The sequence below is a fragment of the Sprattus sprattus genome, assembly GCF_963457725.1.
Source record: "Sprattus sprattus genome assembly, chromosome: 14".
NCBI lineage: Eukaryota > Metazoa > Chordata > Actinopteri > Clupeiformes > Clupeidae > Sprattus > Sprattus sprattus.
In genome coordinates this window covers 13,532,728-13,549,915 of record NC_137912.1, presented here as the reverse complement: position 1 = coordinate 13,549,915, position 17,188 = coordinate 13,532,728, and the positions used below count along the sequence as shown (strand labels likewise).

At 42.2% G+C, this 17,188-nt stretch overlaps 1 protein-coding gene across 1 annotated transcript; it reads left to right on the top strand.

Moving 5' to 3' along the window:
• Positions 1 to 1,103: 1,103 nt before the first annotated feature.
• fgd4b (FYVE, RhoGEF and PH domain containing 4b) lies at positions 1,104 to 15,825 on the top strand (the record flags this gene model as incomplete). Its single annotated transcript, XM_080851683.1, has 17 exons — positions 1,104 to 1,230; positions 7,585 to 7,707; positions 8,854 to 9,025; positions 9,513 to 9,918; positions 10,525 to 10,614; positions 10,854 to 10,999; positions 11,189 to 11,345; positions 11,442 to 11,580; positions 11,709 to 11,767; positions 12,039 to 12,185; positions 13,103 to 13,272; positions 13,372 to 13,402; positions 13,526 to 13,606; positions 13,748 to 13,873; positions 13,974 to 14,138; positions 14,310 to 14,450; positions 15,565 to 15,825. The coding sequence occupies 17 exons, from the start codon at positions 1,104 to 1,106 to the stop codon at positions 15,823 to 15,825; spliced, it is 2,541 nt and encodes an 846-aa protein (XP_080707809.1).
• Between the last annotated feature and the right edge of the window lie 1,363 nt (positions 15,826 to 17,188).

Genomic DNA, 17,188 nt, shown 5'->3' with positions numbered 1-17,188 from the left:
AACCTTTCCTGCAACAGATGATGGTCACATGACAAACTGCCAAAGACGCTTTTAAAATACTTTTTAATTGTGTATTTGGTGAAAGTGTCAACATAACGCCTTTTTCTAGCCATATGCCTCCATGTTCCATCTCAATTGGTTTAAAGCTCATCTAGATACTTTGGCTAAGAGCAGCACTGTCCTGCTTGATCATTGTCCTTTTTAAGGTGCCTGTCTCCCAATTATAACATTCAGTGTTTTCTTTTATGTTTCACTCTTTTGCTATGTAGGAGTTTGTACTAATAATCACCAAACACCTGATAATCATCTTGTAATGTAATGGAAAGAAACTGTTATATATCAGACAAATATGTGAGGAACTCAAACTTAAAGATTGTTTGCACAATATTGGACAACCATGGACTGAGAAATGAATGCGAAAACTGAAAGTAATATCCATACACAAAATAAAAGTAAAAAAAAAAAAAAAAAAAAACTGGGTAGCAATACAGTAGCCTACACTCTTACATCCACCGTTTTGTATCTCGCATTAACGTATGCCATGCCTTGTTTGAAAATGAAAATAAAGAACCTAAAGGTGGGTCTGGGTTGACTTTATATGAAAGTTTAATTTAGAAAGTGGCATGTGGTTATGTTTTTCAATCTAGATTTATGTCATAGCCTAAGCGAGGAAAGCATAAAGGCGTCTTTGAGCCAAAAGCAGTAGTAGGGCTACCTGTTGGCTTCTTGCAACATGCCATAAGCATGCGACATGGAGGACAATAACAGCAATGTTGCACAGTTACATAAACTGTTAGATTTATAAAATTGGATGATTGCCATGAACACAGACCAATCCCAGTGCGTGGGATGTCTTACAAATGGAGATGGGCGGTATTTGACTTCTCCGTATTGAGTTAATTTAACAAGACCGGTTATTATTAACCAGGCCATCTTTTTCATGGTGACACTCGAGTGTTGACGTTTCTGATGGGATTAGGCTTCGGTAGTGAGACTGTTGTTCGCTTTCTTATAAGGCTATCCAAGTTGACAAAATACAATAACCGTACATCGCACGGGTTGCCCATTGCTTACTTGAGCCCAGTGTTGTGAATCACTTTGCAATGTTTGACAAGGTGAAGAAGCACCCTGTGAAAAGCTTGCAGGATGGGGAAGAGTTCAGACGGTTAGCGTTGAGGAGGCGACGAAGATCAAAAGGCGACGCTAAAGCACACCCAGTGTTTTGTGCAGGTGAGTAGCTTATTCTTGCGATTACCGACGGCAGTCCTGCATGAATGCATACATTTCGTTTAAGAATGTAGTGTTTGGACTGGTTGAAGAGTTCCATCCAGGCTATAAGTGTAAGTAAAAGAGAAAAAACGTAAATGTTTACTACGCAGCTCGGCTGTAGACATTTCAGGCTGCAATCTCTGAGTGAGACTTAAGAAATCCTGTGCTGTTTAGAGCACAAAAGCCTGCTTGTGTTTGAGTGTGGTGCCACTGATTTTAATAGTCTTAGCGTTCTCTTATTATGTGGCATTACAGGCACTCCAATGGTACTGTTTTTCCCTTTGTCACTGCTTTTGATTAAGACTGAATCCCCTATCTGTACAGACAAAGGGGTAATCTGTCAAGCGCATCACATGCTGACAGTGATTGATTCTGCATTGGGAAGACTTGTTCCACAAACATTTGTAGTGCTGAAACTGGGTCAACAAGTTGGCAGGGTTTGATGCAGGGAAAACAAATCAACACAAAATAAGAAAAGAATGTAACTAATTTGAAAATGGTTAGGTCTGTATGAATTTAAATACAAATAATAAAATAATAATAATAAATATAGCTGCAAGCAGCAATGGAGGGTTCATGCAGCGAATCGGCCAAATTCGATTGGCTGTTGAAGGCGAATGCTTTCAGAACTCAATGCAGTGATAAAGCATGGTCTGTAGAAAGTCCGTGCCAATTTTGGTGAAGATCGGATCAAATTCGCGACCTGTGCAAACTTTTTAGTGTTTTGGATTAAATTAAGGTCAAAGGTCACCAAATGTATTGATTGTCCCCCAGATGGGGTCAGCAGTCCATGTACCAAGTTCGGTTTTGATACATTACAGGGTTGCCGAGATATGAGCTCACTTCCTGTTTGGCGGCTTCGCCGCCTAATTCGATTGGCTGCTACTGGCGAACGCTTTCGTCAATTGTTCCAAAAACGAATGCAGTTATAAGGCATGGTCTAATGATGGTCTGCGCCAATTTTGGTGAAGATCAGATCAAATTTGTGACCTGTGTTTGCTTTTTAGTGTTTTTGACTAAATTCAATATGGCGCCCTCATCAATTATGATAATGTCACATATTTGCATGTGTCAATCTAAAGACCTCCAAGAGCATGTATAGATCCCACTAGTAAGTTGAAATTCCAAACACGTCAACAGCTACAGGCCAAAATGCATTTTTTGTAATTACAGTGCCACCTAGAGGTCAAAGGTCACCAAATTTCTTAAGCGTCTTCCTGATGAGGTAAGCGGTCCATGTAGAAAGTTTGGTCTTGATACATGAAATTGTTGCTGAGATATGAGCCCACGTCCTGTCTGGCGACTTCGTCGCAAATTTTGATTGGCTGTCACGGGCGAACGGTTTTCGTTGCGAAGATGTACTACCACAACTTTTGTGATGCTTGGTCTGAAGATGATGTGTGTCAAGTTTGGTGTTGATCGGACAAAAATTGTGACCTGTGAAAAATTTTGAAGGTTTTTGATAAAATCCAAAATGGCGGAAAATCCATCATGGCGCAAAATGACGTCATAGGGTGCTTTGAACTCGTGCTGGTCCAAGGATTCCAAGGATGCCTCATTTTTGAAAATCGGGCCAACGGGTCAAAAGTTACGTGTGTGAACGTACGTCCAACTTTGACCTGTTGGTGGCGCTAGAGCGCTACATCTGCCTACATGAAACTTGGTGAAATGAATCATGGGACTGTCCCCAATCAGTGTGCCAAATTTCTCAACTTTTTACCAGACGGTTCTATGGGCTGCCATAGGATCCCAGCACAGAATAATAATAATAATAAGAACAAATAGAAACACAATAGGTTTCCTGCAGCTTCGCTGCATGAACCCTAATTATGCTCCACCATAAACTGTCCTGTGACTGAATTAAAAGTCATGTGAACTGGAGTGACATTTCAGTGAGTGTTGCAGAATGTTTTGCATTCTAGGTTAAAAAAATCCAGGCCTTTTACAGAATTATTAGCCTTAGCCTTAGGCTATGCACCAGATGTCGTATACAAGCCCTGGTCTGTTTCTTGCTGGTTCATAGATGAATCTGTTCCAGGGTCATATATCTGATATCTGGGACTGTACACACATGCACTAAGTTTGTACACTTCTCAGAGCCTCTGTTCAGTCCCTCTTCCTGTTGTCTGCATGTGTGCAATGTCTGTGTAGAGTGGTGTCAGTACGTCAAACATTGAGTTGGTCTCAAAGGAATACTCCACATGTGTTGAGTATAAGCCCAAATGGCTTTCACTGGACTAGGCCTGTGAGCACAGAGACTCCAGGCTGAGGCTTAGAGAGGACATTGTGTCAAAGGATGGAGAGAGGAGAGCATGGCTGGTTTCTGCTAAGGTTGAGCCTATTAGATCTGCAGGGTCATCCTCAACAATGCACCACTGCTACAGACGCTCAGCACTTCAGTTAATCTTCTTTATCTGAGCACCTAAAGCACTGTCCCTGCGTGCTGTATCACTGTGGATGGTATTTGGTTACTAATTTGATGTTCGTTGCAGAAAGGTTGACCTGAGATCTAGCTTTAGAATTGATTTATTCAGAAATCACCACAAGTAAATGAATCATAGGGTCCAGGGTGCAATAAGGGTCTGTGCCACCCCTGATAATAAACAGATGATTTGAATCTGTTAGATTGCAAGTATATGTATCACTGTCATGCAAGATGACTTCAAATTGTTTTGTCCTGTATTGTCTATGTGTCTTGTAGACTGAATTATTCTTAGTCAATGGTTGTAATACACAGGGATGAATTACAGAACGGGCCTACCGGACCCAGGCCCAGGGGGCCATGAGCTCAGGGGGACCCTTAGCCAGAGCCTCCGTGTGAAGTCGCTGTTATTAACTTTGCATTTCTTGTCGCAAAGTCAAATGATATGACACGCTGCGCTGTGGCAGAGCCGAAGTATTTTAGGCTTAAGTCATTCATGCCAATAACTTGACCAAAAGTCCTAAAAAAAAACTGAAGGAATAGCATAAACATTTACTTTAAATATGTTACAAGAAAGACACCATCATGATACCTTTTTTAAGTGAGTGTTTATCCCCTCAGTTTATCATCAGGACATGAGTACTCCATGCAATATGGGCCCCTTCAACTCTGTAGGGAGAACTCCAAAAAGCAAGTTCAGAACAATAGCATTAGAAGCTCCGTCTAAGTGCCCCCAAACACGCACACACACACACACACACACACACACACACAAACACAAATACGCTGTGTCATTAAACCCTATTATGTTGTTATCCACCCCTGATCTGTCTGAATGGAGCCCCTCAATCATATAACATCATATAACACTTTACTGTATACTCCTTTAATTATGTTTTGCTGGTAGGCCTTAACTGGGACCAGTTAGATTCCTTACATCAACTTTGAACAGTTTATAGAGGCCCACCTCGTGCAAAAATCGGGCGACGCCCTATTTCTTGAAGATATAATATTGTGAAGTCTATGATCCGTAATTTTTCAAGAAAGAGAGAGAATTGTGTTGGAGTTGTTTGTCAGGAATAGCAGATAATTGCTTAGTTATTTAAACAGGCCTGTTATGTTGCGTAACGCTCTATTGATATTGTTGTTTTAAAACGCAAAAGTACTTTTTATCTGATTAATTGAGTAATCAATGAAATAATCAACAGAATACTAGATACCAAAACTATTCGATAGTTGCAGCCTTACTTTAATAGAGTGTACCTCAGCTGTGTTAGAAAAATGTGTATGTGCATTTTAAATCCTGTTGAGGTACAGGTGAATTTAGTTATTGTGTGTTGAAAAAAACAGTTAATTACGTTTAAGTAATGTTTCGCGAGCGCAGAAGATTGTTTTGCCCATGGTTTCCGCCCATGGTAGTAAACATGAAAAATGAATGCTAGACAGGAAATTGTTGTACCTTTCTCTTCAAAATCTCAGTACATCTTGCACATGTGTTTGGTTAGTCATATAACAGTTATTTATATAAAAGATCATCAGTGTTAGGCAGATATATCAGATATACTCATGTATTGTTTTTTATTCTTCCTTGTTGCTTCCTTTAAGTCCTTTGAGGCTCCTCTCCATCTTGGTGACTGATGGTTACAATGCCAACCCCATCACTTCACTCACTGTTACCTGCGATTGCTTATCAGCTATCCTTTTCCTCCATTGTCAGGAGCAGGCAGAATGATTGATTGATTTAGTCTGAATCAACACCCTTTTAGCCCCTTGAACTTATTAGGCTAGTGTGGCCAATATGCCTTTCACACTTGGCTATATAGAGGGATGAAATGGTTTCCTCTTTGTCAGTGACCGCTGATTCAACATCCTGTTGTAGAAATTGTGATGGTGCGGCCCTTCATGTTCATGGAGGCTGAAAATAGATTGATTCTTTAAAAAGTACTGCTATTGCATTGGTTGAACACAACCCATTTCAAAGCTATATCAATACATTTGGCACTTGAAAGTTTGGTTTGAACTACTACTGACAGACTGAAGGGAAAGCAACTATCATTTATCATCGAGTACTTGTATTATACATGTAAGAATCTAAATTATTATATAATATATTATATTGTCTGTAAGCTGACAATGCAGATGTCTTTGGCTGCAATGTATCATCTTGACTTTGCTGTATTTGGCTGTATTTAATCAGTGTTAATTTACCTAGCAAATGTGTAAACACACACATACAGTGTTTGTGTGTGTGTTTGTGAGGGAGAGAGAGAAAGTGAACATGTGAGAAAATGTGAGCGAGAACGCGAGAGAGAACACGAGAGAGGCTAAAAAAAGGGAAGTACACTTTTAATATCAGTGCAGAGGAAGGTTGAGGTGAAGTGCTCTAGATCAGATAAAGTAACTGCTTCGGATTAGAGCACACAGAGAGACTGCGGACATCTTCACAGGCTTGTTCCTTCTGGCTGAAAGCGAAGCAATCAGACAAACACTGGTCAGTGTAATTGTTTGTTTGTTTGTTTGTCTGTATGTGCTGTACTGTGTGTGAGCTTTTGGGCTAATATGGCTTGCAAGTGTATGCTGGGTGATATGTTTCATCTAGTACCACGGCTAATTCCATCAGTATACATTTGGTTTCCACTAGGCTTTCCTGTCGTACCTTAATGCATCTGCGTTGTGTGTTCATGATATGGCTGAACGTGTGCATTTCATACCTGTATTTATGTGTTGCTATGTATGGTTTATGAATGTCCATGTTGGTTAAGACTGAATGAGCTTGTCTTTACTGAATAATTACACTATTTTAGAATAGGACAGCACTACTGAAGCTATGAAGCTTTTTTCAACTCTTTAGATAAATAGTGTCTAACAATTCCAGCCCCTGGTTATATATTTAGTTGTTTGACATCACTCTGATTGGAGCTGCAAATTAAATCTCTTTGTAATTTACCTAATTGTTGTTCTCGTTGCTACTGTTAATCTTTCATGATTAAAATTTTGGGGTGATTTTCTGTTAATAAGTGCTTTACTGTTCTCGTACAGTATGTATGTTTGGCTCTAGTGGACTTCTCATTTTTGTGCATGGCTACTCGGTTACAGAAGTGAGATTAAGGAAGTGCTTTGTCAATAAATGAGTAGCTCGAAACACTGAACTAAATGGCCTCTCAGTGGTTCGGGCCTGTGAACCTAAAAGGGACTGGAGTCACGGAGGTTTTAGAGAAGACATTGTATTAAGGGATGGAGAGGGGAGAGCACGGCTCACTGGCTCCACATCGGAATGCAGTGTGCCTAGAAATAGACCATCTAACATCTGTTAGTGGAAAAATGCTCTCAGATGCACCTAGTTAGCACACTTTGAAGCACTGTTTAACATTGTTGTACGGTGAAAGATTGGCCCTGCTCCGGGCCCTGGGCTCTCTCTCCTGCTTCTGGTTTCACACAGAGGCCCAGAATCAGAATTACAGAACAAGGGCCGTCCGAACTGAAGTGAAAAGACACCTGGCGGGTGAAGTGTGATTCCTGGATTCGGTTCCTGTCGCCCTAAAGGTCATTGCATTCATGCTTCGCATTGTTGCAGGCTAGGTGGTTGTGCGTTTCTCTGTGCAGCTTGAAGGGGGAGATGGTTAGCATTTCGTACTTCAAGTCTTGTTTTTTTTTAATGGATTTCAAGAGAGGGGAACGTTGTGAACCTCAGGTATGTCATACATTGCTACTCTCTCACTCTCTCTCTCTCTCTCTCTCTCTTGGTTTCTCTGTCTGTCACATGCATAGTCATCATTCACACACACACACCCACACACCACACATGTAGAACACACTCTGAGTGATTTGTCTAACTTGAGTGATGTGATGTGATGTGTTCTTCCTTCCCTCTCTCTCCCTACCTGACGGAGCAGGCCCTAGCATTCCAGTCCCCTGCGCGGCCGGCTCCCACAGCTGTGCCAGTGAGAGCAATGGAGGTTTTCTAAATGGAACAGGATCTCTCACAGGAGGCTACCACCCTCAGCCCACAGCACAAGGTAGTGCCTTAAGAGCTCCTCAGCATTTACGACTGCTCGGGTCACCTGGCCGAGTGTCAACTAGTTAAGTATTAATTAAAGTAAGGTGTAGTTTTAAGTGTCTGTTCCACAGGTGTCCCGGTTTAAGTGCCACCAGGCTTTTGGTGCACAGAAATGGTTCACTGTAATTCTTGCCTCGTGTTTCTCATACAGTGTGTTTATATGCCTGTAGAGTAGCCTTCAAAGGGCAATTCATTTGTAATTGAGATGATTTGTCTTGACTTGCTTTGTATTGCGCTTATTGGCTGACATGAACTGTAAATTGGTAGATTATCCTAAAATGTCGGAGTCGCTTTGAAGCCAATTAATTTGTTCTTTTGGTAGTGCACAGATTATAATGATGGATAATGACATTCTATTGTTGCTTGACCTGTTCATTGAAAACTTTCAAATTTGGATTTTTAATTTCTTCAGGCCATTAAGGAAAGGTTTTAAGTTTTACTACACATAAAGGCATCCTATTGATATGAATTAAATAACATGTGACACTATAACTTTAAAATAATTTTATAATAGTGATATTCAGTTTGTCAAATCTGTATTTTATAGTGACCACTACGCACTATGATACTCTATTATAGGATGAACGAGAGGAACATCCAACCTCATCACTCACATTGAGATTATGCCTTGACTGTGAATTACACATCTTAGTTTCTCTTTTTTTCTCAACCTATTAAAGGCAGTGCATTCGTTTAATAGGATATAAATTACTGTAGTTGCACTGACTGTCCACTAGAGGTCTGTAGCTTTCAATTCACAACTTAATCATTTATCAAAAGTGTTGTGACATGCTCGTGTGGAAGTGCTACGCCCTCTTCTGGAAGTATCTTCGCTCTATGATAATACTGGCCACTACAGGGCAGTATTGTTTAGTAAAAGCAAACTGGTAACATTTGATTCAGTTGATATGGAACAATCTCTCCGGTATGTGGCATGCCCTCTCAAATAATTTACCACATTGACAAATGCTATATCTTGCCACACAAAAAATAGCTCTGTCAAATAATTTTGAAACTTTAATGTTCAGAATGATACTTTTTAGAGTGTAGAGGGGCATGTTACGCTGTGTATAACAGGGATGTTAATGTGCATCCTTGTTTTCAGTGCCATCGAAGCCACTGAGGCTGAAGAGTCCTCTGAAAGACCAAACCGAATTCTGGCAGAGTGAGAAAAGAAACCCTGGCACCAAGATGGAGGCCGAGGTGGAGATAAAGGAGGCCAGTCCCTCCAAACTCGCCAACGTGTCAGACCTTATCAGCCGCTTTGAGGAATCCAGGTGTGAGAGGGTTTGTGTTTGCTTGTGTGACTGTGTGTCTTTGTGCGTGTGTGTGTGGGTGCGTGTGTGTGTGGGTGTGGGTGTGTGGGTGGGTGTGTGTGTGTGTGTGTGTGCCTGCCTGCCTGCCTGCCTGCCTGCTCATTTACTAATGTGTCTGTCTGGTGTGTGCCCATTCAGAAGTAGGGCAAAGACTGTCCTTGGGGAACTGCTGTAGCACTGGTCCACAGTCACACACACACACACACACACACACACACACACACACACACACACACACACACACACACACTTGCACACTCTACATACTCCACCCCTTTGCTGCACTCAGCTCAGAACAGTTTCACTTCCTTCAGCGGTTTGTCTTTTCTGCCATTTTTTCTCTCTGCTTCTGTCTGTGTGTTGTTCTGTACTGGTGGCTGACGGTCTCTTTTGTTTTCCTGCCTCTCTCTTTGTTTTATCATCTTTGCCCCCTGGCCACCTCTTCCAGCCGCAACAACATTAATGCCAATGGCTCGCCTCTGAAACTCTGCACGGACGGCAGCTGCGACCCCGACTCGGAGGAGAGCCCAATAGGGCACGAGAGACGCTCCCAGCCAGGAACTGGCCAGTCTCAGGATGCGCACCGGCCAGCCTGCGACACCGACGCACTAATGCAAGCAGAGGAGGTTACCGGGACTAAGGCGGAGGCCAACAGGGCCCCGGCTCTGGTGAATGGGGACGTAGAGGCTCCAGGCATCTCCAAGGGCCAGCAGGAGCAGGAGCAGAAGCCCAGCGCGGAGGAAGGCCGAGCCCCAGCAGCAGCAGCAGCAGCCAACGGCTCTCAGGAGGAGCAGGCAGCCTGTCAGCAGCAGGCCTGCAGAGAGCGCACAGAGGAGGCGGGCACCGAGATGAAAGTGAGTAGAGGAAGAGTCTACTCAGCCGTGCTGGTGTGGTGGTTAAATGTGGGACAGAGTGGTGTGCGGTGTTCTAAAGCTACGTGTTATGTTATACTCATTTTATTTTTGTATTTCAATTTTTTGTGGTTATGTGTTTAATTTTTTAGTTTTTTGGTCTTTTGTGTTGACTGCTTTTTTGCAGTATGTTTTCAATGTTCTCTGTTGAATTCATATTTGTATTCTTTTGCACAGAACACATTTGCATAAGCGTACCAAATTAGTTGTTGAAAACAACACGTTAGCACCTATTGCATTTGGCAGGAACTGACAGTTAAAAATAGCTGACACAACACCTCCCTTCGTACTTTGTGGTGCTGTGTAGACTTGACTTTCATTATGAGAGCTCAGCACAAAATGAGGAGTTAGATTCTGAGGTATTTATATGTATTTTTGTGGTATTTATCTGTGTTCTTTAACCAGACATGGTTTTGCTAATGCATATCACCACCACCACCCTACCCCCCCTTCCTTCCTCTGTCACTCTCTTTTTCTTTTTCTCTCTCTATTTCTCACTCACTCTGATATATTTGTCTGGCCCTAACATTTCCACACCCGCCCACATAGGAAACCAAAGAGCAGAAGCTGCATAAGATAGCCAATGAGCTCCTGCACACAGAGAGAGCCTATGTTACACGGCTCCACCTGCTGGAAAAGGTGGGTGTCTTGTTTCTTACATGTAAGTGTGTGGTATAGAGAACAATGCTCTTCTTTCACACATTGTTTTTCTTTTTTCATTGTGCTTTCTGACTGAATAACCTTTGCATGGTACTAGTTTATCACGGTAGTAGTGGTGGTTGTAGTATTTGTGTTGGTAGTTGTAGTTCAGCTTGTTTTGATAGTAATATGTTAACTTTTTTCAACTCATTACGGCTTTGTTCTTCCCACGTTTGCAGCTATTCTGTGCCAGGCTGACTGAGGAGGCTACTAAGGGCTCGTTTCCAGTAGAGGTGGTGAATAGCATCTTCTCCAATGTGGGATCTATCTACGCCTTTCACAGCCAGTTCTTGTTGCCAGACCTGGAGAAGCGCATTGGCCAATGGTGAGCTGTGTTTTCTGTCTGTACTTCTGTCTGTCTGTCTGAGCCTCTATGGGATTCTTTCTTGAGTGATTGGGAAATACGGATAACAAGCTGTATTTGCGTATTGCTGTATATTTGAAATACTTTCGTTACGTGTGTGTGTGTGTGTGTGTGTGTGTGTGTGTGTGTGTGTGTGAAATGTACCCTCAGGGCTTCAACCCCACGAATTGGTGACATCCTTCAGCAACACGCTCCTTTCCTGAGGATGTACGCAGAGTATGTGAAGAACTTCGACAACGCCATGGAGCTTCTCAAACAGTGGACCGAGCGCTCTGCAGCATTTAAGGCTGTTCTTGTGGAGGTCCAGGTATAGCTGATGCCCCTTATAGAAGCAAGAAAGGCAAGATTGTTGTGGAAGTGTGTGGCTATCAGTAGTAATATGCACCCTTTGTGTGCTCTGCAGAGTCTCCAGGAGTGTGGGTGTCTCAGCCTACAGCACCACATGTTGGAGCCGGTTCAGAGGGTTCCTCGATACGAGATGCTTCTGAAGGACTACCTGAAGAAACTTCCAGAAGATGATTCGGATCGTGGAGATGCAGAGAGTAAGGGAGACAGGGTTGTATAGTGGACATGTCAAGACACACACAGATTTGACCGCCATCTTGAAAGTCTTTTTTTATTTCAATTTTATTTGTTTGCTGACAATTTCTCAATAAAACTCATCCTACAGAATCTCTACGTATGATCTCCATGGCCGCCACTCATTCCAACAGTGCCATTCGTAAGATGGTAAGAGACTCTTTTTTTGCTTTACTGTACAATTGAATCTTTTTTTTTTATTCATCTGTACATGTTCATAACCAAAGGTGATTTAAATGGAGGCAAAAATGTGAGCATTATGGTCAGATTTTACCTCCACCAAATGAACCGTTAGAACATTATAATGCTCTTTCAGTAGATTGGTTTTCTATGATCCTGGTAGAAAGCTTTGGAAATGTAATGATGGTAATACAAGTGAGCGCGTCATAGCTCGATCTCAACAACATCTATGTCTCCCCAGGAGAACCTGAAGAAGCTGATGGAGATCTATGAGATGCTTGGCGGGGAGGAGGATATTGTGCATGCCTCCAATGAGCTCATCAAGGAGGGACACATACTCAAGCTGGCTGTCAGAAACACCTCAGCCATGGAGAGATACATTTACCTGGTGAGCGCTGCTTAGGACCTTCTAAGGTTTTTTTCTTAACCTGTGAAGAACAAAGTAGTCACATTGTTTCATGGAATATACTGAAATCTTTAAAGAAATACTGGGGGAGCCGTAACACAAGCGGTTGCATCCCGACCATGTCTGAATCTGACCTGCACTCCTGGTCCCACTTCCAATCTCTCCCTCATACTCACTTCCTATCACTCCTATCCAAATTAAGTAATTTGTTATGACTTGCACCTCTACATTTGAGAATTTTAAGGACATTTGTAACATGCATTTGCCAATGTCATGACCTTCATGTGGTGTGGGTGGTATAGTGTATTTGCTGTGAAAAGGACAGTCTGTTTAAATAAAGCTGTGCAAAGCAAACTGGTGATTATTACAGGCGAGAGACCTCTGTGAACCATAGATAATCTTAGACCTGCTGCGAGAAATTGCTAATCAGCTAGAGCAGACATTGCCGCCTCAAACAGAAACCAAAGCACCTGTTGAAACTTTGGTTCCATATTTAACCTGTGTGAATAATGTTTTTTTTCATTTATCATGCTGATTACTCCACTTAACTTTTGTCTGCCTGGGTCTTGTCTATTCCCCACATAATATTTGTTGATCAAATAATGATAATCAATTTTTGTATTATATTTAACACAATTAACTTGTGTCACAATTAACTTTTTTTTTTTTAAGCAATTCTTCCTTTTTCAATCATGAAATGAGACATATACATGGCCTCTGAAACTCTTTAAAGTTGTACTTATTTTTTGGACTTTATATTTGCCTTCATGAACATCGGCGTCATCTCTTTCCACTGGCATCGAGAAGTCTGAGATTGTTTGCATGCTGGTCATGATGTGATATCAATGCTTCTGACTCTTTCGGCCTTCAGTGTCTCATGTTTTTCCTCCTCATTCCAGTTCAACAACATGCTGCTGTATTGTGCGCCCAAGTTCAGCTTGGGAGGGCAGAAATACACCGTTCGCACCCGAATCGGAGTTGAAGCAATGAAGGTCGTGGAGTTGGTCGATGGCCACCCTAACACTTTCCAGGTGTCCGGCTGGGAGAGAACTCTAGAACTGCAGGCCAGGTCCGCCTCTAGTCTTGATGATTTTCTTCAGATTTTTGACTGGCTTTGTTTTGTTTGATTTTAGTCTACGTGATAATGATTCTTTTATTATTATTTAAGGTCAGAGCAAGACAAAGAAGACTGGGTAAAGGTATAGTATCATTGTGTCGCTCTAAAGGCATACTTTTCTGTCTCTTCTTCCACGCACCTATATCATCATCACATCCCTCTCTGTTCTTTAATCATTTGCAAGTGAAACTGTCATTTCTTTTAGGTCCTCAATCAGACCATAGAGATATTTCAGCAGAAAAATGAAACCTTCAAGTCTGCACTGAGAGAAGCAGATGAGGTGTCTGTACGTATACCATTTTAGCTAATTTGATCTGGTAAACATTGCTAAATAAACTGTCTTAATAAAGGCTATAGCTACATTAAGTGTGTGTGTGTGTGTGTGTGTGTGTGTGTGTGTGTGTGTGTGTGTGTGGTGTGCGCGCAGACAGAGGAGCTGGGGAAACGTGCCCCACGCTGGATCCGTGACAATGAGGTGACCATGTGCATGAAGTGCAGGGAGCCCTTCAACGTTCTGACACGCAGGAGACACCACTGCAGAGCATGTGGCTATGTACGTCTCAGCACGTCTTTATTTAGAACTTCTTTATTAATATCTATGTATCTATTAGACCCATCTCGGTCAGTATTTTTAAGTATCATTGTTATTGTAGGTGGTTTGTGCAAAGTGCTCAGACAACAAGGCAGCTCTTCAGTATGACGGCAACAAGGTGAACAAGGTGTGTAAAGACTGCTTCTTCATCCTGACGGGGCGCACTGAGGGAGAAGAGAAGCTCGAGCACAAGAGGGCCGACAGCAAGAAAAAGGGCATTCTGGAGGTGAGAAAAGAGCGTCCCCTACCCTCTAACATTTAACACTCTTATTGCCGAATGTGTTGAACGTGTTGAGTTTTGAGGAAGCATAATTATGCCGTAATATCGGTTCGGTGGTGAGGAAGCAAGGCTACTGTTTAAAACTTGCACCATGTTTGAATGTGACTTGTGCCGTAGATTGAGGCGGCGCAGTTTTCAGGCAGCAGCCTGGTATGCGGCTTCCTGCATCACAGTGAGAAGGCCAAGCCCTGGCAGAAGGTGTGGTGCATCATACCCCAGAAGGAAGCCCTGGTGCTCTACCTGTATGGAGCCCCTCAGGTAACACTCAGAATGACCCAGGCTAAGGCCGAATCTCGATTCTTCCCCTTGCCCCTTTTTCTTTGTCTTTGTCTTTGTCTTAACCCTAGCACTTGCAAGTGTAAGGGCCAAGGGCTGAAAACTTTCCCCTATGAAATGAGACGCCACTCGGTTTCGGGTACGTCACTTGGCGTCCCTGGATAATACAGGATGGTACATGTAAAGCACAGGTCGATGTCTTCAAACAAGTGCTGTCATTCACAGATATCAAACGGAATTCGCGGATAAGTTATCTGTAGACATGCGTGACTGTATGAGCTATGAAACTAGCGATTTAAAAAAAGTTTCAACTATGGTTGCAAATATATATACGACTGTATAGAGCACAAAACTAGACTGTCGTAATTGTTTTGTGGACGGTACATGTAAAGCACGGATCGATGTCTCCAAAGCAAGTGCTGTCATTCACAGATATCAAACATAATTCGTGGATAATAAAGTTATCTGTACACATGCATGGAGTCAGGCTAGTCCTAGCAAGCTACCATATAATCCAATGAAGTGGTGGCATACGCGCTAGCTGTAACCTAAAACTACTGTTTGAAAGCTTCAGTTAAGACCTACAATACTCTGCATCGTTCGTGTAGCACATTTCAGATCAAACCGAGTCATTATAAACATATAAAAAGTTGTGTAGATAGCTTTATTCATGTAAAATATTCCTCACTTCAAGCAGCCATGTTTTTTTTTTAATTCCCGAGCTGGTTTCGCTGTGTGCTCTGGGATAGCCCTTGGAGGGTAAGGTCTCGGATCATCTTAACTCCAAGGGCCATATAGCCCTCAATCTTATCCCTTAATCTTGATCAAATTGGGTATTGAGACACCACTAGCTCTCACATGAACGCGCAACTTCAAGGGTAAGGGGGAAGATAAGGGGCAAGGGGAAGTATTGAGATTGAAAAAGCTTGTAAGAGTAAGAGATCTAAAAAGCTCTTACTCTTACAAGATTACAGTTATGGAAATGAAGGAGATGCATAATAAGACGACGTATGTTTCCAATATAATTAATATTGCATAAAGGAATATCTGAACTTATTATTCCATCTCCCCTTCTGAATCTACCCATGCACTGCAGGATGTCAAGGCCCTGTCCACCATCCCTATGGTGGGCTACAGTGTGGAGGACAACATCCGGCCTGGGGACCTTGCCTGCAGCTTTCGCCTGGTCCAGTCCAAGTCCATCCACAGTTTCGCTGCCGAGAATGAGGAGCTGAGGCAACGCTGGCTCCAGGTGATTCGCATGGCAGTGAAAGGGGAAGTACCAGAGGGCCCCCTCCCAATCAGCCCTGGCACACCCAATGGAGACATGGAAGGAGTTTATGATGGCTCTGGATAGTCCATGGCACGCTATGGAAGACTTGGGGCACCAGCTCAACATGTTGAGGATAGACTATGCCACGAGTTCTGTATAAACCATGCCAACTTGCTGTGAATAGACCGTGCAACGCTACAGCAGACCAGCTTCAGCCTGGCATGCTGCGTACCACTTCACCCTGAGACTGAGTATGATGAGAGAGAGAAAACCGTGGTGTCTGTGTGCGCACACCATCCTGCAGACATGTGATCACCCACACTCTCACACAAACATGCTCACAGTTGCACAAGTTGACTGTGAGAAAACACACACACACACACACACACACATACATACAGAAGAGGACACTGATCTCCATATGTGACAAACGCTGAAAAACTCCTTTTTTGGCCACAAGCTTCTTCTTCATGATCCAAATGGAAACAATGCCAATCCAGTTCCGGGTCTTTTAAACTTTGTTTAAAGGCTCTCAAGTTCAGTAAAAACATAACGAGGCAAAGCTCTCAAGTGACAACTGGGCATTTAGTGACACAGGATATACTTGTTCTGTTACACAATGCCACTAGGGCAGTGGTGAGCTAAGTTACCAGTTTTATTGCAGTTTCCACTCTCTTATTGGACAACTCCTTTTTTTATTTCATTTTCTTTATTGTGATGTTTAAACTACCCTTTTCGTTTAAAGAAACTATCTTGCTCCGTGAAGCCTTTTTTATTGTTAATATTATATGTTTAACAAAATGTATAATATATGCTCTGTAATATATGCTGTTTTAGAGGTTCTCAGAAATTTTAATAAAAGTATGTTCAAAAAAGGTGTTTTGTAGTGAAAAGTAACCCTAAATAATATAATCTGAATTTACTCAATTTAATGTATGCAGGAAGTCTTGATGGTTCAGTCTACGCTTTCCCTGATCTGTAGTCTTTGTAAACCTCCATTGTTGGTCTTTCTACTTTTTATCTTTTTGCACTATAAACATTAACAACAGTAATTCGATGACTTAGCAGCAGGTGTTCCCGTGAATATTTACTGAACCCATAAATTAAGCTTCTAGGTACTGAAAGTCAAGCTAAGATCGTGCGTGTGTTTGCGTATCCTGTTATGCAAAGCTGGTGTGGCAGGTTGCACGACAGCAACTGTCTGACAAAAGAGGAACTTGCATTGGTTGACAGTGGCTTCCCTCTGCTGCGCCACTGTAATTGATCCACCATCAGTTTAGTTTGTTAATAACCTTCTATACATGAATACATCAGTCAACTGGCAATAAACACCTGTTGTTTCATTTTTTTCTAGGATTGGTTAACTTGGCTACTTCCAGATCATTCATATTGAAACCAAAATGACTGAGGAAACTGGACTGTGCGGTTTCAGTGTTTTAATAAAAGA